This window comes from Solenopsis invicta, chromosome 6 (genome assembly GCF_016802725.1).
Source record: "Solenopsis invicta isolate M01_SB chromosome 6, UNIL_Sinv_3.0, whole genome shotgun sequence".
Taxonomy (NCBI): domain Eukaryota; kingdom Metazoa; phylum Arthropoda; class Insecta; order Hymenoptera; family Formicidae; genus Solenopsis; species Solenopsis invicta.
Window position 1 is genome coordinate 19,215,474 of NC_052669.1, and position 23,650 is coordinate 19,239,123.

Consider the following 23,650-nt stretch of genomic DNA (forward strand, 5'->3'; position numbering starts at 1 on the left):
CTCGCGACGCGTCGGAGGAAGCGGACACTCGCGCTCGCGAACTTGAGCTTGGACTACGCACCGAGTCGTTGAACATTAGTCACCGATGGGTCGCGTCGCTGGTCTCGAGTAAGCGTGGCGGACACGCGGCGACACGCGGGACTAATTGCGAAATTCGTCGCGGCGTTTTACGCGCCGAAATTACGCGCGAGCCTCAAGTCCGCGAGCCGCGGCCGCGTTAATCACTTGATGGGCCGGATCGTGCATCTCAACTGGCGAAGTAAGTGAGCGGGGTGCACGCGCGAATTAATTGCGCGGAATTCGTTGCGCGGAATTCGTTGCGCTGCTTAATCGACCTCGCGATCTAAATTGCGCGGACCGCGATATTAGCGCGTTGCCCGTTAAACGAGGGAATCTGTTATCTCGCGCTATTTCAGAAATGCCTATGAAATTAAGAGCGTAATCCATTACAATGATTAATGACGTCTCGAACTGCTGAACGCAGCTGTTAAAAATTCAACAGATAGTTTTAGAGACGCTAAGAACCAAATTCCTTGATAATAACGTCATGCTACGCGCAATATAAGACAAAGTAATAAATTAATAATAAGTGTAAGATAATGATTATTTAACAAATTTAAAACGCATGTTACTTTTGTCGAAAGCTATTTTGAAAAGTCTATAAAATTAAGAGCGTGATCTGTTAAAGTTAACCCTGCGAGGACTATCCTATTTTTCACTCTTCAGACTATCTGAGTCACTACACGGTTGTATTTTTCAATAGGTTTTGAACTCTAAGAAATCTGAAAAAATTCTGATATACTTGTATAACATTCTGAAATACGATTGTATAATTATATGTATAATAATTGTATAAACTGTATAGTTCAAATTTGAAGCAAAATCAGCAAAATGGGGTAAATTCCGAGTCATTGATCTGGATCAATCTGTAAAGGATTAATAATATCTTGAGCTTTAAATGCAGCAGTTGACAAAAAATTCAACAGATAGTTTAAAGAACCAAATTCCGTGGCAATTAAACGGCATGCAATCAAAGCTGAAGTGATAATAAATTAATAATAAATATATAAACTATTATAATTTTTATTATAGTATATAATTTACCGACAATTTTAAACACCTTTTAATAAATTTTCAACAGATGTTTTAATGAATTAAAATTAAATTCTCTGTCTGTTGCACTGTTTTGGGAAGCTTATGAAAACAAGAGCGTGATCCATTAAAGTTATCAAATGTCCCGATGATAAATGTAGTTATTAAAAATTCAACACTTTTAAAAATTTAAGAACCAAATTCTGTGAGAATTACATGTGACATGGCGCGTAATAAATCAATAATATGTGTAAAATAAATATAAAATGTGTATAAAATAATAAATAACAAATAACAATTTCATAAATTTTAAACACTGAATCTCTTTTAACAATTATGAAATTGTTTCAGCGACTATAATTCTTCTTTCCAAAATCAATAAAAATAGGGGTCAGATGGCTCAAGGGGTCGAATAGTAATAGGCGAACTGCAGATCCGCTCGCTTTTATGGTATGCTATACGTTGTTGACGTTATTAGTACAGCGTGTGTCGAAAGAGCCGACGCCTGCCCGTCATGTCTTCGAAATTCCTTTGGCGACGTCCCAAAACGCAAGGTCGGCTGTGTTTCCGGGACGTGTGAAATCTAATAAAATCGAATCGATCTTTATCACGAGCGAAGGAACGCATTCTTTCTGAAGAAATCTTGAGAGCCGGGCGACGATTTCTCATTTCTTCTTCATCGCATCTCATTTCTGCTTCTTCTCCTTTTGCAGTATTCATTCGCGACACTCGCGCCTTAATATGTATCATCGACCCATAGTGACTCATCTTCGCTCCCTGGCATCTAGTTATTTAGCCTTTGTGGTGTAAAAGAGCCGCCAAACGTGAGAAGGAGAGCTGCGCATATTTTTCCAGGAATATCGATCGCGCCACACTAATTTGGTTTGAAGCGAGAGCGCTCGAGAGACGTAGCTAGCTTTCAATTGTGAACATTAATGCGTTTGATCTTAAATTCAGCATTATAGAGCGTGCTGCACGCATCCGTGGCTCGCAATTTGTGCGAATCAATCGTATCTCCGTGGCCCTCGGCCCTATCTCGTTTCTCGCGCTGTATCTCCGGCGGTATTTGGAGTAGCGTTTCATTTTCGTCATTAAGCAGCATTGTCGCCGTCCCCGTGCTCCTTTGAGTACGAACGCTCCCAATCTGCGGGTTTATTATTCCTTTGATAACAGCATTCAATGACGTACATTGTCGCAATACTGACACTTCATCTATCTCGAATAATCCCGACGGTGTGTTGCCTTGTCATTAAACGTTAAATTTTACATGTCTACCCTTTAAACATTGCGTTTTCTTGTGGAAACCAAACTGCGCCAAACACAAAAGTAAAAGACACATTTTACCGAATATTTACCGAAAGAATTAAATACAAATGTGGTTTTCCAATAATTATTAAATACAATTAAATACAACAAATTCTCGATAATAAGTTTCGCGCAGTAGAAAATTTAACGAGAAAACGAACTATAGCTACTATATCGTCTCGTTGGCGTTTTCATTTGCGATTTGTCGTAATTACTGAAATTAATTGGCACACTAATTAAATGAGAACGTGCACGTCCCTTCGAAATTAATAAATCTTCCGAGTTTTCCGATAATTAATGAACATTTACGCAAAAAGATTAATCGGACGACACGTGTTTGCATTTCAACCAACATTCCTTTAAATTATTTCACGTGGGAGATGCGGTAGGTCTGCATAGATTTAGCCACGAGGAAAGTGCACGGTAGAAAATACTTTGACTGCATCTCCTCCTAAAATCCGATCCGGCCAATCGTTCGATGGCCAATTGATTTATCGATATGCACGTAACAGCGGTACAAAGGGAAATTTTAAAGACCTCGGCGCTGCATTTAATCGTCGTCGAATCGGGAATGTGTCAACTTCTCGAAATCCACAACGGATTTCTAAAACCGACAGTCAGCAGTCAATAAAACGCACGCGTGCGCGCGCGACAGGGAGAGAGAGAGAGAGGAGCTTTTTTTGTTCCACTTTGTATCTCCGTCCTGGAAATCGACGTATCCTTTTTGTGGCGAACGTCACGATGCCATCACGGCGCGTATGTCGAACTTTCGCAACGCCGGACGACAGATTTTTCGTCGACAACCAGTCGGCGAGGTGTGTCCGTTAGCCGGGGCGAAGACAAACGTAATTTGAAGGTACTGCCTGTACCCGACTGGCAGGTTTTGCCGTGACCTGGTTTTTCCTTTGCCGTGGTCGCTGCCGTACAAATGCATACTGCCGTTAATGAACAAATAATGTTGACTGTTAACAGCAAATTTATAAACTCATTGTCGAGAGCAAAAGGCTTGCAATTGAAAAGGTATTTAATGCAAAGCGTGCAATGCGACGTAATTCGACTGGCTTTTGTTAGATCTCTAATACATTTTTATAATATGGTTCAGGCACGCGATAACATTGCTTGAATATTACCCAACGTTACGTAAACGAGCGTAGTCGCTTTGGCAAGGGGTTATAAATACATCCGCAACGTCGCCCTCGATGAAGAAGTGACTTCACGGATTACGTTGGTCCCATCTACGCAACCGCGGTGCGGCGAGTAAGCCAATTACGTTATCTTGACGAGTACATTGATCGAAAACAGCCGTCAAAGTAACCGCATCGTTTCGCGGTAGTGATCGGACGAGAGTGACAGAGAATGTAATTTTATTTTGCGGACAATTCGATGGGACTTTTCTCTGAGCGAGCGCGTCGTCCGACTTCGTTCCGAAAATTCGCGAGGGCGAGAGAAATCGACGAGCCGCGTCAGCCTCCGTCAGCCTTCCGATCCGATCTGCGACGACGCATATAGATCCCGCCACGGTTCTGACCGGTGTCGAACTTTTTTTTCTGTTACAGAGCCGAAGAAGGAAAAGACTGAACAGAATGCGAATGGCGCGGTATCGCCGAGCGGCGGCGGCAGCGAGCCGCGGGCCGCCAATTTGGGCACGGCGATGCCGGTCCCGGGTCCGGCCCCGGATGCCGGGAACCAGCAAAAGCCGAACAGGCCGAACACCCTCGACGCCAGGGTGGTAGCCAGGAGGCTGATCTTGTTCGACAGTGAGTACACCCTCGCGAGCCGGCGAGCATGCGTTCGCTATTCTCGCGTTGTCGCGTGTAGTCGCTCAGAGAAAAGTTCGGCGAAATCGAGGCGCGCGTCGAAGGGTGCAACGTTGGTTCAGTGAATATACAGAGAGGGAGCGAAAGGCTTTCCTAAAAATTATACATCAGCCTCCGAACAGTCTCCTAATATCATAGGAGAAATTCAAATATAAGATGGGACATGTACAAAAAAATACGAATATTATGTTTAACATATGATAATCATATAGTCGAGGAACAGTCGACTTTATAAGTAAGTCGGCGTTTGTGTGTTTTGTATTTTTTCTTCGCACATTTGTATTCCGACTCTACAGGTCTGTGGTTTTATTTGAAAAGTCTCTCTTGCGTTTTTTCTTGGCTGTTGGATACAAAAGATCCGCAAGTGCACCGGCCGGTATAAACTTGGGTTTATATTCGTTATGCGGCTATCGTTATGCGGCTTATAGAAACTTTCGAATAAGAGTTTCCCTGAGAGTTATCAGTTTATAAGCCATAATAGCATCCTTTTATCCACCGTCTCGTGGAGCGATGGGCTCCCGCAAATTCCCGCTACATAAATACAATTATTCTCGATTGAACACAGACACAGGAGAAGTTTTTTTATTAAATTGAGCTGTCGCTTTGACGACGCTCGATTTTATTTGCATATTTTTAATTTTTTTTTCTTTTCTTTCCTTTTTCTTTTTTTTTTTTTTTTTTTAACTGGAGAACAAAACGGAACAAACGAGTTTAAATATACATACGAAAGCTATGTTTATTTTATTATAAAATTATTACAACACTCTCGGATTGGTTACAGTAGCAAGTACAATCACAAAATTTTCCGATCTTTCGGAAACATTTCGTCGATACCGTACACGATCGCTGTCTACATATTGAAATTTTCGTCGGTAAACTCGGGCTGTTGAACTAAACTCCTAAATGTTTATACGCTTTAAAATACAACATCAAGTTAAACTTGACATAATATTTTCACTGATATCGAAGTGAACACCAATTTTGTTTGTTTCCGTTATGTTTCGTCGTTGTAACATTTTTTTTCAAAAGAAAAGAAAAGAACATTTCTTCCCAGAGAAACAAAATCCCGAGGAAAACGTCGGCGAGAGATCGAAAGTGCTGTTATCAGCATCATGTATAAAAGCTGATAACAGCGTGCGCGCGACCAGAAAGCACATTTATTCGAATAAGTTTGAGATTAATCGCGCTTGCACGCACATTGCAAAAGTCGCGCGTAACAACGGGGTCCTAAAATTTTCGCGATAAATTTTCGACCGGGCTGAAATCAAATATGTGTCGGTGACAAACGCGGGCGGACGATCCCCGGGGAATGCGTGGTAGTCAAAGTATCTCGGCTGGTAACCGCCTGGAACTTGGTCCTTTTGTGTCAGAATTTAGGTGCGCGACATTATCAAATGGCCGGCAACGCGAGAGCGCGCGTCCACCGACTTGTTTAACATTCCAGCCGATACTGGCCGTGAGTGTAGCAGCGGGTGGTTACTCACGAAAAATACGCCGATCTCTTTATGAAGGGAAATTTTCTCGAAAATAAAAAAAAAACGACGCGGCGCAGACTCCACGGGCCATGAAAGGGCAGCGCTAAATTAAAAATTCCGCCCGGCGCGGCGTTCCGCGCGGTAACGGGATTTAATAATAAACAAATTCGACGAAGTCCGCGAAACGGACGTTTCGCAAGTCTCACCTGGCAGCTGCAACGAGCGTGAAGCTCGTGGCATTCGTTTGCCAAGATATTGTAGCTCCCGCGACCGTGATGAATCACGTTTCTCGCAACAACTGGCTTCGATGCAATATCGGGCTGGGCACGTGCATCCTTTCGATCGCATTTGGTGCGACCAAAGTTTTTTAAGCAACTTGTAAATAATCCAGCATATATTGCGTTTTTTTCCTTCTTTACTTTAACGCTTAGTAATACAAAGGCGTTACAATTTTGCGTTCACAAATTCAGAAATATCGACGTTGAAGGGAGAAAAGTACAAACGATTAAACCCAAACGCAAAGAAACAAAATGAGTTCGTAGAATAGTTGCACGAATCTAGATGCACGATTTGATGCACGTATGATTAATCTCGATGTGATATTGCAAGCCGCATTTTTCTTTCTGTTTCCAGTGGACAAGGGGGTGCTGGATCAGAGCGCCGACAACCAGCAGGTAATCGAGAGGTGTTACCCGTTACCACCTCAGAATACCTTGATGCTGTCGGAGCTCCCAGAACCGCCGATACCGTTGAGCGAGATCGGCCCCATACCACCCCCGCCGATGTTCAGCTCCCCGAGTCCCACTTTGCTGGCGAGACAGCGGCAAATCCCGCTCTCGGACTGCGAGGACGAGGGTAAGTGTCCGTAACGAAACATTAATGCCGCGGAAGAGAAGAGTACTGGAGCAATTAATTGGAGCAATTAATTGGAGCAATTTGTCACATGACAGAATCTCTTCGTCGCTTATTAGACTATCTCTCTCCTCCGTTGGCACGGTTCTAAAATGACCGATAAATCGGCGTTCCGTATAAGCAGTGACGCGTTGCCGGCGTCTCTCTCTCTCTCTCTCTCTCTCTCTCTCTCTCTCTCTTTCTCATTGTGTTTCTGTTATTCTGATTTTCAATAGCGCGATACAAAGTTATAAAATTACGGTCAATGGTAACGATGTACGTTATTATAGAATTGTTTAATACTGTTTATCTCATTACTAGGAATTTCATTTCGTTGTTAATTATCGGTCTGCGCTAATTGATGACCGCAATTTCCTATTATACTTGCCTCCGTGATGCGTGCCTAGTTATTGACCATCGATCGTTACAATTGTATCATTGAATATCAATAAATTATCTCCGACATAGCGCGTAATTATATGAATCCGAAAAAGCAATCAGCACGTCTGCATGTTTATGTAATACATTTATTTATTATGCACAAATCGTTGAATTTGTTTTCAATGTTTTTGCTTGAACTTTCCGAGTTTCGACAAACGACAAAGTAACCGTCCGATCTTTTCACGTGCAAAAGTTTTGAAGCTATTTGATTTCGAGGGATAATTGCGTTTCGTTGACTCGAAGTCTCTTAGTTACGTGAGTCTTCTTGCTGTCCCGACAGATGAGGAGGACGTCGACGTGGAAGAAGAGGACGACAATATGTACGTCTTCAGGGTGTCGCAGCCTGATCCAGCGATCGACACGTCCCGTGTCGAGGAGATACCGGCGAAGGAACCCAAGTTCCACGCCGTACCGCTGAAGAGCGTCCTGAAGAAACGGGGCTCCGGAAGCGGACCCGGCACGCCGCAGAACACGCCGACGCAGGAGAACAGGCCGCTGACGCTTCGCCAGGAGCTCCACGCCTCGTTCAAGTTAGTGCCTGCGACTCGCAGAGCTCGTTTTACACATGCTCAAGTATATCCATCGCTGCGGAAGCGTCCGGGAGGGGAAAAATAGGAGACTCGGGCTGTCAAAGTCACTATCGTTGCACGTTGGTTCAAAGCGTTCGGGGAGTCACGCAGAAGTACAATTCGTATAATTCCTGTTTAATGATAAAAAAAATGTAACGCGATTACATATTTTTATTTTTACTAGAATCTCTGTCTCTTTTTTTTTTCTTAAGTTGATTCTTCGTGACTGAATATCGTGATCTCCAATTGATGCATGCTTATATATGTTTCATGATTATCTTGGCAAAGATACTTTTGACTTGTCTTTCGAGAGAAATTGCTAGAATACATATATAATAATTTGTGGGAAATTTAAAATGCAAGACTGAACAAAGCCCATAATTTGGAGTTCCATTTTAGATATTTCATACTTAAATAATTAATAAATATTATAATTGAGCTTAATTCATCATCAAAATTTCTGATGAGAAAATGCATTGCCTCTTTCGTTACACATCACACAATCATTGGAATCGTAGAAGAAGCTTGTAGATCGTTTCGCTTTGAACCAACATTTTGCGACGGTCGCGTTTAGGAGATAACAAAAATAAGGAACGAACGCGAAGCACAGGTATTTGTAGATTCCTCTCGAACGCTTCGCACCGAAACTCGAAACTCGCCCTAAGAATCGAGCGCTCTTCGACAGTCACCCGGCGCGAACGCGCCGGGATAATCCGCTTCCTACGTCGACTTTTCTTTAATTAAAAATCGCTCCGTTCTCTAAAGCCCGCTTTCTCGCGGGTCTCTCGTTGTTTGATACCGAAAGCCTCGGAAAGCATCGGATCTACAAGCAGGGCTTCGAGTGCCCTGCTTCGTCGTGGTGTTATTACGCTCGGCCCTAATGAAAAGAGTAAGAAGCAGACGTCGAAGAGCCCTAATTTTTTTTCCGAACGTAGTCCTTTAATTTCCCGTCTCGCTGCTCGTAGTTTCCTTGGCAGCTCGTATACCGGCTGCCCGGGCGAGCGCATTTCTTGAACGACATCAATCCAAATTTATTCAATGGCAAGCCTCATCTGAAATATAATTTGGCATTAAGGTGGCTTTAACGATACTAAGATGTATTAGGCTGCTAAAGTGTGTTGAGTCTCGTAGTAAACATCTGTGACAGACGCGTAACTGCTCAGTAATGTTCCGATTATCACTGATAACTGGCGATATTGACATTTTTGAAACGTTTGTAAAAAAATAAATACTATTTCATATAGAATTTTGAATAGCACAAATATTAGATGTAAAGTAAAAAATGTAATTTGTATTATTTATAAGAATGCCAAAGCATTCTCTCTATCAGTAGCGTTACATTGTGAACAGTTTTATTCCGACAAGAATCAAATAAAAAAAAATGGAAAACATAAATAGGTAGTAAATAAATGGAATTTCCGGCAAGAACCAAACAATTCCAGATTATCTTTTTTTTAAATGGCTCTTTATAATATTAATTAAAGCATACAAGTTTGTTCTTATACCTATAATGTCCGGAAAGAAATGATCAGATTTATACAATAAACGATTTAAAAATGAAAAGTTTTTTGTTTCCTGAAAATTCAACTTTTTGAACTCGTTTGGTTTTTCTGGGAGACCCTTTAATTATATCACATAATAATTTATCATTATAAATTATTTATGACAATGAAAGTTTATCTATGGCGATAAGCCGCGTAAAAATTGCTGGGCAGAGAACGTGTTCAGCGTATTTCTCGCAGTATTACGATGAAACCCGAAATGCGAGACGGGATTATTGAAGGGAAACGTACGCTCTCAGGCGAGTACTCATGGAATGTACTTCGTGCACCCGTCATTAACATGTCAGTCACTAGTAAAGCATCGTATTTTTCTTATGCTTAACCAGAAGGCCACCGTTGAGGCCTAGGATGAGAATATGGTAATTGGGCATTGGTCTAACTAAGCATGTGTGCAAACCGATGGTATATATATATGTACATATACGAATTATGTATTTACGTCTTCGTCTTACGGCGCTGTTGATCGCGAGAGAACCAAAATGTTCTAGTCTCTCCTCCCACAGTCTCTCTTTCTCTCGATGGCTCCGATTCGCGAGTCACGCGAGCGCCGTGAGCATGGCAACGCTCGACGTTGTATTAAGCATGAGAAAACCTCAGGGAAACCCATGAAAAATCTCTCGTCTTACGCTTATCACGCCGCACCATTCGATCACGCACGACACACCACGTGAGTCGAATATCGCGCGAGAAACGGACGCGGAGTCCTTTTCTTTTCGCATGATCGATTGATCTCGCGAGTCGCGATCCGTCATCGGTCGTCGACCCGATGTCCGCTTGTAAAACCAACTAGCGCAACTCGTGTAAGTCAGACAATTACGAGGAAGTGCCTGTTATAACTGTTCCGTTTCTGTAAACGTACGATTCTCCTCCCCTCGATTTTTTTCCCCCCGATGCATTAATTCCGCCTTCGGAATTAAAATTATCCAATTATTATTCGATTGTATTTCGTGTGGCTCTTTCAACCTTTATTATATGAAAAAAAAGCATGTAGCCCGTTTTATAATTATTTCTGTGTATCTGACCTTTAAATATCATGTACATTCTATGTAAAGTCTTACGTTAATTATGATTATTATAATGAATTAATTATGATTATTATAATGAGTATTATGAATATTACGTCCTTGTCTGTAACTTCTTCTCTGCTGTACCGCAGTTTCTGTAGAGAACAGAGGAAAACTTACGAAGAGGAAGATTATCCAGTATTTTTAATTGTTACAAATTGTATTTGTCGATGTTCCAAGAACGCGCGGCAGTTACTTGGTAAAAGATTAATGTCTCTCACTAATATTGAGTTAAAATGTACATTTCACATTGCTATATGCGAATCTTAAGCACGTTACAAGAAGAAACGACAGTACTGCCGGAGCTTTTGTTCGTATTACATTATTGCAGCTTTGATGCTTCAAGCGCGCCGGCTTTTTAACTTTGAAAACGCTTTGAAAATATTTAGCCCGAGGCACCTCGCTTCTGACGTCACGCACTCTCTTCGCTTGAGAAAAAGGATATAAAGTTAAAAATTTTTAGTGCCAAAGTAAGAATATAATTAGCACAGGCTGTGATATGTGTCTCGCATTTGAAGTTTCACGCAATTTTCGATAATTTCGCAAACACCAATAACCCTTAGGAACGTGAAGCGCAACGCAAAGAGCAGATTAAAAGTCCCGACAAATTTTGGAAGTTGAGCACTGTGATATTAAATGCTAATATTATGAGAGGGAGGTCTTGCGATAAACTGCCACAAGGAGAGGAAAAAAGAAAAACTTGTCGGGAACACAACGTTACACAGAAGCGTTCACGCTAAATATATTCGTGGAACGTTTTACCATCTCTTACCATCTTCTTTTACTCGCGGAAGAAAATTTGCTGCGATATATAACTTCCAAAGTTTAAAATCCAAAAATTCTCGATGCGCTTCAGCAATAAGGTAGCGGCGCTCAGTACGGATCGATCCAAGAACGGCGAGTTTGGGCGACACGTTGAATGGGGCGTCCCGATCGCGTTAATCTTCGTAATTATTGCGATCAGCGCGTTCGGGGTATTTTTCCCACGTTTCGCCGCGCGCGTGGTCCCAGATTTTCGCCCTATAAATTTTCCCCGTCGCGCGAACGTGTCGCCGACTTCAGACGTGTAGCGCGAATAATAAAGTTCGCTCATATGTGGCATTCAACGTGTCGAACGGTAACAGCCGGACTTGGGTGGACACGGGCGAAATATAAACGCGCGCGAGAGAGTCTGTCGTTTCACGTGGCGTGCCCCCGTTGCTCTCGACGTGTCACATCCCTCTCGCCCACTGTGCATCCGCCCTCCGTTCAACCCGTTCCCACCCGCGCCCCTCGGCATATATGCGCCCATTCGCATCTCGTTCTCTTGGTAGCACCGTAGAGTAGAACATTGGTTCACGTAGCATCAACCAGCGATTGCGTATCGCCGTGGTAACCCGCACTAACGATCTCGCACGTCCCGTGCCTCGTTCTTTCAGCAGTCGACCGGTCAGATTCGGCCTCGCTCTGCCCTGCACGTTGGAGAACAAGGAGAACGCGAGGCCTTACGTCATCCGAGAGGACGCGGACGGCGACTCTGGCGACGGACAAGTCCTTTACAGGGAGGATTACGACGACGAGAAGAGTGAGTCGCTCCGCTATTGATTTCATTCAGTTTTTAACTCGCGAATTGTCCGATGAAATTGACAACAGTCCCGTAAAAAAAACGTTCCACTGACGTTTCAAGAGCCGTTATTGTCACGTTTCGTTTATTCCATCATCCGATCACACATCGATCGGAAAGCAGACCCTGTTAACCACGCCCATAGAAATTTATTAATTATGAAAATTTTATCAAAATGTTGTACCGCTTGCTCAACTGTTGTTCAATCATTAAGAATAAATATTAATTATCATAACCAATTGGTTTATGCAAATTGTACGAAATGTGTACCAAACAGAGAACATGAGAAGCGAGCAATATTTTGGTACAGTTTATATCTCGATAATCAATGTAAATAATAGAATGAATTTTGCAACGCGATTTTTCCTCGATGTTTTTGGCGCACGTGTTTGCCTCTCGGCAATCAATTAGGGAGATAGTAATTTTATGTTACTTCGCGGAATTTTGATGGAGCCGTAACTCCGTTTGATGACAAACAGCAGCCGCGTGGCGATCGATGGTGCCCTCGGTGAGAGAGTCAATCGCGTCGTATTTCGCGAAAATAAATATCCTATGCGTGCGGCCCTCAAAGATCCGCATCAAAATTCCGCCGCAAGCGGAGGCTTAAATCGCGCCGTGTACATATATGTACATCGCGATAAAAATGCGCACACGCGAATGCAGTTACGCGAAAGCGCGAGGGCCATGTTTATTTCACGCCCCCGCTCATGCAATTTTCCATCGAGATACGAGCTTTCAAACTCTCCCGACGTGATTCGGTTGAATGGACTTCCGAACGAATTCATAAATAGCCCCGCGCCGCCGCCGTGTATTCGCGATAACGTTTCTCCTCCCTTTTACCGCGAAAGAGACACGCGCGGCGGTGACACTACTCTAAATCTCGGAGATAAAGCTGGGGAGAAAAAGCCGAGTCAGTCGCAAGTGCCGGAAAAAGTTTGTGGAGCGTGGAAATAAAGAAAAAAAAAAGAGAAAGTGCGAGGAAACTTCGTTGGATGGGCTTTGAACGTTCGCGGGGGTTGAGACAATTCGAAAGAAGGTGGAAACTTCGATGTGCCAGCGTCAAATATAATCAATGTAAACCCCGCTGAAAGAAGAACTTGAGATTCATGCTTTCGCATTTAGCACTCCGTTTTTATCTGTAATTCATGACACTGAATGCAGCGTGCTACGCGCCGAGGGAAATATTTGATGAAATAGATGAAACATTTAGTTAAATAGTAATTAAATGAATTTTATAGTTATAATTACAAAATATATAGTTGTTTTGTCCAAAAAATCTGCAGTCTAACAAATTGTTTTTATACAACTATGAATATACAAATGGTTTGTTAAATGTAACTAAGATTTTGCTACTAGCAACTGCAAAGTTTATTTGATCGCTGTTTAACTAAACGTTTGGTTGATACTTCTCTCAGTGCACTGAAAGAAATGAAAAGAACGATTTTGTTGATGAATACATATATGAAAATAAACATATTGGATCATTAAAATAATTAATTTATTGAGGTGGGAAGGATATTCTAGGAATATCCTTCTTCTTTTGATTTTTGAATATTCTTCGACTCGTTGCCACGCTTTGGTCCTGGTTACCTGGTTTAATTTTGAAATTTTATTAATTAAAATTTTTTATTCGTTTATATAGACTATATGGGACGCACTCTTTTTACCTTTTTGATTGATTATATACTGGACGCTTAATTAATTACGGAGAGGGGCCGTTGGACCACTTTTATATCATTTCCAACCGAAAATTGTAATTCGCACTGAGAAGAATCCAATCCCGAGATCGAAACGTGTGCATAAAATTTATTATTAATATTATTTAGATTGTAAATTAACCGGCCTCACAGCGTTAGCTTTGTATTCTTTTGATTCGTTAGTTATTCCTTATTCGTAGTTTTTTTTTTAATTAAAATAATTACAATACATTGCATTGAGAAACATTTAGTAACTATTACCAAATTTTGTGAAGTTACCAAATGATTCAAATGATTCATCATAATTATTTTCCTATCTGTATTTCAACAAAATCGTACTTTCAGTGTAGACAGCGGAACGTCGCTAAAACGTTCTAAAGACCTGAATTTTACTTTCCTCTTGTTATAAGATTCTTTATTCGTACTTTGACTCGCCGCTTTGGGAGATTAATCATCGATGATTAATTATTCGTAACGGGCAGATTTATTAATATAATCATCATGCGTTAAAAGAAGAGTCGAAGAATCCAGGACCAAGATCGCAACGACTCGCGGATTAAATGTGCCTCTTATACGGGAGCATCGCACGTTGATTTTTTCACTACGTTACGTCTGCGCGATTGCTCAACACTTGAAATCAGTCTAGAGCGACCGGACTAATTATACTCGCGCCAAGTCGCACGTATCTGTAAGCGGACACTTCGGAGGTGGTTTATATTAATCCCCGAAAATAGCTGGCGAGTCGCTCAGTTTCTAGTCGTTCTTCCGTCCGGCTTCTTTATCGCGACGCAATTTTCCCTCGCCGAAATTTTTACTTTAACCGCGTAAGCGATCGTAAAGTTGCTCCCTCGAGATTAAGTCGATTCCTTAATTCGTGTAAATTCGCCTCGTCGGTAAACTCGTTCTCGCGAGGAGGTGATCGAGAACGTAATAATTCCTGAAATACATGACGCAGAACGGCCAGTGCGAACTGTGCGAACGGTAATTAATACCGTCGAGGCGACGATTTCGGTCCCTTTCGGACGCGCTCCGTGGCATTTTCCTCCTTCGAAATCGCATTCGCAGGAGACGAGAGATAGAGCGAGAGCGATGACACGATGCTGTCGATATGGACCGCGTCGACGATGTCGATCGTCTGCGCCTCGATCGAGCCGAGCGAACACGCCCCGCTGCTGTTGCATCGCAGCTTCAGCTGCTCGTCCGTCCTGGAGGGTAATTAATCAGCGATCGTGACGTGCGATTGGACGCGAAATTAATTAACATCGGACGAGCACTTCAGTGCGTCTGTGCGAAATTCATTCTAGACTTTACACGCTACTTTAAATCCAATAAATGTAACACGTTGAATTATTACTTGAAATTAACGTTTATCCCCCTTTATTAACTTGTATGAAATTTTCGTAATTTATTCCGCAGAGCATTGTCTATGAATAACGAAATAACGAGCTAAATGTAGACTCGACACCTTCTATCCCGACAGGTCGTTTGGCAGCCAAGATCGCGCGCAAAGAATCGCTCTCGCTGAAGCTCGCCCTCAGGCCAGACAGACAGGAACTCATCAACAGGAACATCCTTCAGCTGCAGTCGGACAATGAGAGGCAGGAGACGAAAGAGGCCATTGGCGCCAAGCTTATCAGGTGAGATAATCATTCGGTCGTCTATCAAATATTGTCCATCTAATTGCATCAGGGAAATCCGATGAGGGAATCTCTTCGGATACTCGTTCGTCTGTATTTTCGTTGGAGATGCCTGCAAATTGGCACTCGTTCGTAACGAATTCCCCTTGTCCAACGTAAAATTACGTTTAACTAATAATCCATTTCAAAGAAGCTTGAGGGATCCTCTGGCGAGTTAGGAGAAATCGTATAAATTTTCAGTTGAATACTCTCTGTCAGTTGATTGCGAAAATATAATTGCTGTGAAATATCTTCGTGCACGATGTAATGAAAATTCTGTAAAATCAGGAGAGTATACTGATAAAGCTTCGTTATCCACTTGCCTTCTTGCAGGCATTTAATAGTCGCGCTTCGGATAATCTCTTTGTATTTTCTTCCCTCATCAAAGAATTCATTATTGAAATCATTTTTCAGTAATAATAGAACTGCGTATATATTCGTATAATTTGTGTGGAATAATTGTTTTTCTTTTTCTCTCTCCCTTTTTCCATCGACGTGACTCCGTCACGATTGATCCGACTCATGTGAAAACGAGCTTAAAATAACAGCTGTCTCTCTCGAAAAGATTACACGCGAATAATAGGACGAGTGGTCTCGATCGCGGTGAATCACACATTGTTTGCACAAAGCGAATGCCTCGCTTTCTCCCTTGGACATCTCTCTCTCTCTCTCTCTCTCTCTCTCTTTCTCTCTCTCTCTCACGAAGGAAGATTAAAACGGCCGATGAACTTGCATTGATTCTTGTGCCATTTTCATTTCAGGCGGTTGAGCATGCGGCCGACCCAAGAGGAACTCGAGGAGAGAAACATTTTGAAAAGTGAGTTTGCTCAATTAGTTCCCGTCTGATTTAGTTATGACCGACAATCGAGGATTTCGAGATCGGGACATTATTTTAAAGCTAAATTTAAAAGAAAAAAATAACCAAGTTTCTCTTTCTCTGAAGTAAAAATCTTATCTACATTTTAATTTAGAATAACAATGTAGTCTATAGTCGAATATATTTTCTGTTTCATCAAATCGCGTTGCGGATTAAATTTTAATTCCAACTTGCCTTCGCTCCTTTTTAGAGCAAAGTCCCGCCGAGGAGAAGAAGCAGAAGGAAGAGAAAAAACGCTATCTTCTGCGAAAGCTGAGTTTCCGACCGACTGTTGAAGAACTCAAGGAAAAAAAGGTAAAAGGGAAAAAAAATCTTTCATAAATCTCGTGGATTTTCGTTGCTCTTTTTTTTTTAAGATTGACTATACCAAAAGTTGCACTCTTTACGGGTTTGGGTTTGAGCGATATTTTATCATGTTTCATTTTGCGAAGAGTTGTTTTTTTTCCGATAAGGCTTTCGCAATTTACGATAAAGCTATAAAAACGAAAACCAATACACTTATCTTTTGCCCCCATTCCGTAGATTATCAGGTTCAACGACTATATCGAGGTAACGCAGGCTCACGATTACGATAGAAGAGCCGACAAGCCTTGGACGCGGTTAACTCCGAAGGACAAGGCTGCCATTAGGAAGGAGTTAAACGAGTTCAAGAGTTCGGAGATGGCCGTTCACGAGGATAGCCGACACCTCACCAGGTACTTGACACTTCACGAATTTATAACGGAACCACTTTAAAATCGCACCAAATCAGCATTTCGTTAAAGTGTCCCGCGAAATGTATGCAGCGTCATAAAAATCAAATTATAGCGCGTATAATGAAACCTTAAATCTGAAATTAAAATTGTTTTCTTGATAAAATTTAATTAAAGCAAGCCCTTTCGTAGATTAAAGCGCGTAAGAGTTAATGAAAGCTTCTATAAATATTGCATATATAATTGGAAAACTTTTGATACTTTTTTGTTTTTTAGTATATTTAATTAATTTTAAATCTAATATATATAATACTTATATTTAATTTATTTTGTATATATATATATATATCGACGTTCAATGCTTTTGTAACTAACGCTCTTGATTTTCAATTGCAGGTTCCATAGGCCATGACAATTGCAATGTGTTGAGGTGCTACAGTGTGGTGCGGGTATACGTGAAGGTGCAGTGTGGTGGCTTCGTGTTGAGGCCGGGTGAAGAAAGAAGGAAGAGAGAATCGGCTGTCGTTATTTCCGGAGTTAAAGCCGGAACGCGCGATACTCGCGTCCGATCGGTGACGGTGATTTCTTTGACGTTGCTGCGTCGTGTCGTTCGTCGTTGTCGCCAGACATCATCCGCTGGCACTTCTTCCGTCATTGTCATTTATACACGTCAACGACAAACGCCACCATGACGTCGACGAAGATTGTGATAGGGTGACTCGCCGCCCCGTCGAAGAGGACTTGGCGGGTCGCTCGCCGATTTCTTTTCACAAGGGTCGTTCACACCCGTGCTTGGCCGAGCAGTTCGCGCTCTTTCCGACACCTTCCTAACTACTCTTCATGTTTGTATCTTCTACATTGATCTCGTTATAGTACACGCGTCAAGGCGTTTGTATTCTCAAGATATCTTGGAAATATTCTTAAAACTTTGCGCGATAAATTCTCAAGTAGATATGTTACGCGCGAGTTTCTCCTTCTGCATTGAATGATGTCATTGAAGCTTAAAACTACGATCTTCGGATTCAAAGCTTGCCGTTGTGAAAATCAAAACGCTGTATAGTAAGTAAGACTTTTTTTATTGAAACGCTCACGTGTGTGTCCGCTGAACGTTTACGCTGAATAAGATCAGAATCATTTTAAATTATACAATATTCTGTCCCTTTCGTATATATATATATATATATATATATATATATATATATATATTGACAATTTTTATTATAAATTTTTTAAAATTATTTTTCTTTGTTGTATAGTATTTATTAACTATAATTTAATAATAGAAACACGTCTGTTAAATTTTAGCAATACAAAAAATTACGTATGATGAAAACGCGTGTCACACGCACACGATGCGTGAGAATGTTTGGATTAATCGTGTGCAAGTTAATCGTGTTTAAAATTAAGCGTGAGTCTTCGGCGTAATTCTATGGACACTACGAGCGCGCGTGTGAACATACCCTTAAACGTATAAACACCATTTTGCAATCAAGCTAGCTCATCAGTGTCACCTGGCATCGTTGTATATGTAAATGTCTCTCAAATTTCATTGTAACACAGAGATATGTGATATGTTGCGTTGATATCACAGAAAAAAGAATACTCGAACCCAGTAACGAATATTCGAGGATCAAATGAGAGGTACATCACGTTACAAGCGATATATCTCGTAAAGTGAGTTCAGTTTAGTTTTTAACTGAAAAAAAAAATAAAAATAAAAATGTTTTAGTATTAATATTTTTATACGTTGACGAATGAACAGCAGCAGAATTTTCGCAAAATCATTTTTCGATATAATCCCTCGTTTTTAATGATTAAGATTATATTCGGCTGACGTCCGAAAATGTGATTTACGATAATTCCATGTTCTCACGATTTTCGCGCGTAGTCCGCGCAGAGAGTATTCATTGCTTGAGACTTTCACTAACACTATTGCGTGCATAGTTCGTTATAGCTCTTCGTATACACCGCGCGAGGAATGAAAACAGGCATTCAGTGTCTACGACAATCGGTCGACTGCTCGATTGACAAAAAAAAGAAACGGTTTTCCTTTACTGCCAGGTATCACTCTCTCGTGGAGCTGCCTTGAGGAGCAAGCGCTTACGATTATCTAAAAAAAATAAATAAATAAAAAATGAAATTGGACGTACTCCGTTCGTGAGAAATCAGAAATGCATTGTGCAATTAAACTTTGTACAGGAGTAGATAGCGTGTACATTAGTGACTATTATTATCATCATTGTTATATCGATAATATCGCTATAGGGACGCTCTATGGTCCTCGTTAATTTCGATCGTGTGCGCACTTTAATCGCGGCAATGTTAAATTCATTAAAAGCAGAGATCGTTTGCTGTTCCGTATTCGTTGATTGCGAATAAATTCACGATAAGGTCTCGTAAAAAAAAATGGTTAAACGCATTTATAACAAAATATGTACGTTTACATATTTTGAAGAATACGTTTACTTCAATGGCCTGGTAATAAAAGAACTTAACGTTAAAACTGGAAATTGCGGCCATTTATTATCGGATTAATTTATGTTCGCATCAACCGCATTGGAGCATCAACGATAAATACTCTGCTCATGTAAAAGCAATCTGATGAGTCAACAGATGGATTGTAGTTCTAAGTTATAGTCCTGTCTATAATATTGACGCGAAGAAGAAAAAATTGAATTAGGCAGAATTAGCGCTAACTAGACTGACGTCTGGTGACGATCGGTTTTTAGTATTGAAACTCGTTCAAGTCCGTTGTTCTCGACAGAGAGTAGAACGAGGAAAAAAGTAGTTACAAAATCGCCATGTTGCGCGCAAATTTGTATTTAGATTCTTAGCTGATCGAAAGAACGAAGTCCAACGAAGGAGGGAAAAAAAATAAGTAAAAGACGAGAAGACACGTGCCTCGATGTGCGATGTGTCTTGCACGCTTATCTCTGGAAGCTTCTTGCATCCCCTCCCCTTGCTTATCCTACCCCAGTTATGCGAAACCGACCCTCCCGCTCACGTCGCCGTTGACGCGACGGAGGTTCGTCGTACCTTCTTGTTTTGGACAACCGACGAATGAAACCAAAAGTAAAAAAGAGATTACGAGCTACGATCTTGCATGATATAGGCAAATCTACAGCAGCGGTGAGTAAAAGCGAAGTCGCGGTCGACAGTCTACTTTCCTCTCCTCGTTTAGAAATCCTAGTTTTTAACGATCGTCCAATGGGGTGAGAGGATCGGTGTGTAATGTGTCGATCTTTCTCTTAACCCGTCGGTGAACTCAGCTGTTCGATATTAATTCGTCAACTTCGAGGTCGTCGAAGGTATAAAGGACGAGACGCCTCTACCTTCGGGAAAATACCACGAAGAAGCACGTCATAAGGAACGTCATAAAATAATAAGCAGGGAGATTAAAGTGTCTCTCTCGTTCCATTGGTCGAGCGCTGTGGCTACCATGTAGTCGACAAATATATCCATTTCCGGATTGCCTGGGTCGGTACGAGTGCATGCCCGTATGTATGTGTGCGAATAATGTGCATGGAGAGAAAAATGAGAGAGCAGAAGAAAGTATGTGTATGATTACGAATAAATATTTTAGGAAGAGAGTGGTCGAAATTTGAATGGAGCGTCTCTGCGGCAATTTTTTTTTTCTCCGAGCTACGTTCGAAAACGTATCTTGATGTGTCATCCTGCATACATTTTCATAAGAAAACATAATAAAGAGTCTCATACGCACACTAGGAGTTAAATAAAAAAAAAAAAACAGCAGTTATTTCATGTTGGAATATATAACGGCAAAGTCATTTAACTCAAAGAAGCTTAAGCGTTCGGGATGAATTAGGCATGAATACATAACAAAGTTGATTCTTTAATCAATTTTGATTTAATTTAGATTTCGCTTAGAAATGTAACTCAAAAATTTAAAATTTAATGTTAAAACGATAATAATTGTGATGGATTTCCATCAAGTTTTCAGAGAAAAAATATTTCAGATTTTGTAACTGAGAAACTGTAGCAAGAGTAGTGTTACATCATATAAATTCTTCGCCAAATATATCAAATTTGAGGAAGAACCGATGTAAAATGCAGCTTTTGCGTTAAAATAAAAAGTTGAATAATTCAACATCGTTGTCGATGGATCACTTTCATCATATTCAAATCGGTAAATAGCTACTTTGAAACGGGATGGTTTGCATCTACTGTAGAACGACGTTCTTGAGCGTAGCTTCACATCCCCACATCTGTTCGAAGCGTCCACTCTCTGAGCGTGGAACAAAGGCAAGAAAAATTATAAAAAGCACGACATGCGAAACATATGTCTAATAAATGAATGGTTTTGTGTATGTACATATTGATATATAAATATATATATACATATATTCGCATATTGTAAAACACCGTGATAGGAGAGAGCCCACTGCTACACGCTACACGATATTATGCAATGTGTAAACGGTGAATACTTATAAATACTAATTTTTAGATAACGGCGCGCTCTAAATGCAAAACAATACACCATATACATATATAAATATTATAAATATAAATATATATATATATACATAGATATATATGACGCGGTACAAGCAGTATGTGCATTTTCCAGCACAGATAGTTGGTATTTTGTGTACAAAACTGAAAAAAAAATTGTTGGACATTTTCTCTGGACGCGCCGAGTTCGGGACCGCGTATCGTGACGGAGAGGCGAAGGGGATGAAATTAACGTGAGTCTCCGTTGCAATCGCATTGCCGAACGATTGAACAACGAGACGATCGGCCGATCGACGGCGCGGAACGGCACGAACGCGCGTCGCATCGCGAATCATCGACCCCGTAGTTAAGTCATATATCATCATCCCATCTGAATGTAATAATATTGTCGTCTAAGTTTAGCGCATTTTCTCTCTCTCTCTCTCTCTCTCTCTCTCTCTCTCTCTCGTTCACATCCTGCTCGACGACGCGCGTCCGAACCGTTCCTCTCTCTCGTGTTTTGCGCCGCGAATCAGCGACATACCGTTTATTCTGCAAAACGAATTCGAAATTAATTTTCTATCCTCTTCAGACGACTATAAAATTTCTTCGACACTTCTCTTTTGAGCGAAAAAGAAAAAACGAAATAGCCCATCCAAGAAAATGCAAACTTCTCACGATATTTCTTGTAAGAGATGGAAGCTAAGACGTCGTTTCGCGGTTTGCAGAATAGCGGAGGTTCCGTAGTGCGGTAGCCGTAGTGAAGTCTTGCTGTAAAAAGAAGAAACGAAAGAGGAAGGAAGGCGGACGGAAGTGAATTTGTCGCAACTGCACCGTGAAAACGGACCGACGAAGTCCACTTGTATCATAGCACCTTACGATAATGAAGCATTGTAACGACAGTAACAATAATAAGAAATCATGGTAATTTAAGAGTGAGCACGTGAGGGAGAGAGTGTGTAGGCGGTGCGAACCGGTGGCTCTCCAGCTCTCCAACCCTTTCCCGCGACGCTGAGGAGCCTCCGGTTTCGCGACCGCGAAAATAGGGCTTAGGGCACTGTCACGCGGGACACTCGTCGCGTACACGAATCCTCCGCTCGCGGACTCGGATCTGCCAAAGGGGAAACGCGCCGATGTCGCCGGGAAGTATGCGGAACGTCCGCGCGAGCGGAGGACAAACCGATCGGTCCCCGAGTATCCGGCGCAAAGGGCCAAGCCTAGAGATTTTTACCAAAATGACTCTACACCGCGCGAAGGTGAAGGCAGTTGCAGTTAATTCGTATCTCGTTCCGTTTCGCGATTGGAAAAAAAACTCGCGCTTTTACGAGGAACGATCGTTGATGAGGAGCAGCGTTCGGGAGTTCCGCTGGCGCGATCACCCGGAGCGAAATTTTGCATTTTTGCCGCGCGTGCGAGATCCTGGCAGATTTTATCCCGGCTTCTTTTATCGCGATCGTACGAACGTATATACGGTATAATCATCGTTTCCGGAACGTGCGACGGACAAGGTGTGCGACCTCCGCCTCCGCGAAGGATGGTGAATCGATTGATCTCTGCATCTTTTTTATTATCGCGCGTTTCGCCCGGATGCGAGGATTATCGATAGGATAAGGGGGATCGAGATGTTAGCTTAGGACAGACGTTTCCCTTTTCCTTTCTTTTGTTTTTAAAAGCAATGCGCTTGAATAATTATTTTGTGCTAGCGACGACTAGCGATGTAACTATTCGCGCCTCGCGTCGTCGCCGTATATCATTTAACTTGCGTTCGCATTGTTTTTAAGAAGCAACACTCTACACGCGTTTCCGCACGCGCGAGAGCGTGCTCTTTCTTTCCACTCGGTTTGCCTGCCGATTTATTAGCGTCGTTCGGTCCGGAACATTCGGCCAGTGATCGACTGCTGACGCGTTGCACGGGACGTAATTTGGAAAAATTGTATTATATATCGAAACCGAAAGATCCTCTATATGTAAGAATAATGATGTATATATATATATTGATTATTACACACGGTAAATTTGGATTAATTGCACTCTCGAGAGAGAAGCTGCGCCCCTGATCCAATGAAAGAATCAAGACGCATCGAGAGCTAGAGGGCAAGATTGAAGAAAAAAAATTGAGAATTTCATGAATTTATATATATATAAATTTATATAAATATATATTTGTATATATATATATAATGCATGTAAAAGAGCAAGACAGCACATTGTTCTTTCATTCATTTCGAAAGACGCTGCGTTTCCGATCCTGATCCATTTTTGTTTCGTTGTTAGTTTGTACGCACTACGATTATCGCAATTTATTGTATTATCGACGAGATACTGTAACAAACAAAAAATACTGTTAACTATTCTTAAAAAAATTAAAACTTTTGTAAACTGAGAAAAAACGGTTGGCAGAGACTTATTTGACGGTTCCTTTTTTAGATACTTG

At 41.4% G+C, this 23,650-nt stretch overlaps 1 protein-coding gene across 10 annotated transcripts in view; it reads left to right on the forward strand.

Moving 5' to 3' along the window:
• Positions 1-23,606, forward strand: part of LOC105204049 (phosphatase and actin regulator 4) — a 234,219-nt gene extending 210,613 nt beyond the window's left edge. For 9 of the 10 annotated variants that reach the window (XM_026134871.2, XM_026134872.2, XM_026134874.2 and 6 more), the window contains 10 exons: positions 3,954-4,154; positions 6,323-6,544; positions 7,302-7,551; positions 9,479-9,511; positions 11,635-11,780; positions 14,973-15,153; positions 15,954-16,009; positions 16,260-16,363; positions 16,592-16,764; positions 17,158-23,606. In XM_026134871.2, coding sequence (XP_025990656.1) covers positions 3,954-4,154; positions 6,323-6,544; positions 7,302-7,551; positions 9,479-9,511; positions 11,635-11,780; positions 14,973-15,153; positions 15,954-16,009; positions 16,260-16,363; positions 16,592-16,764; positions 17,158-17,173 — 1,382 coding nt within the window. In that variant the 3' untranslated portion in view covers positions 17,174-23,606. The remainder of the gene's footprint in view (positions 1-3,953; positions 4,155-6,322; positions 6,545-7,301; positions 7,552-9,478; positions 9,512-11,634; positions 11,781-14,972; positions 15,154-15,953; positions 16,010-16,259; positions 16,364-16,591; positions 16,765-17,157) is intronic. The other variant, XM_026134879.2, reaches the window with a different exon arrangement.
• The last annotated feature ends 44 nt before the right edge of the window (positions 23,607-23,650 follow it).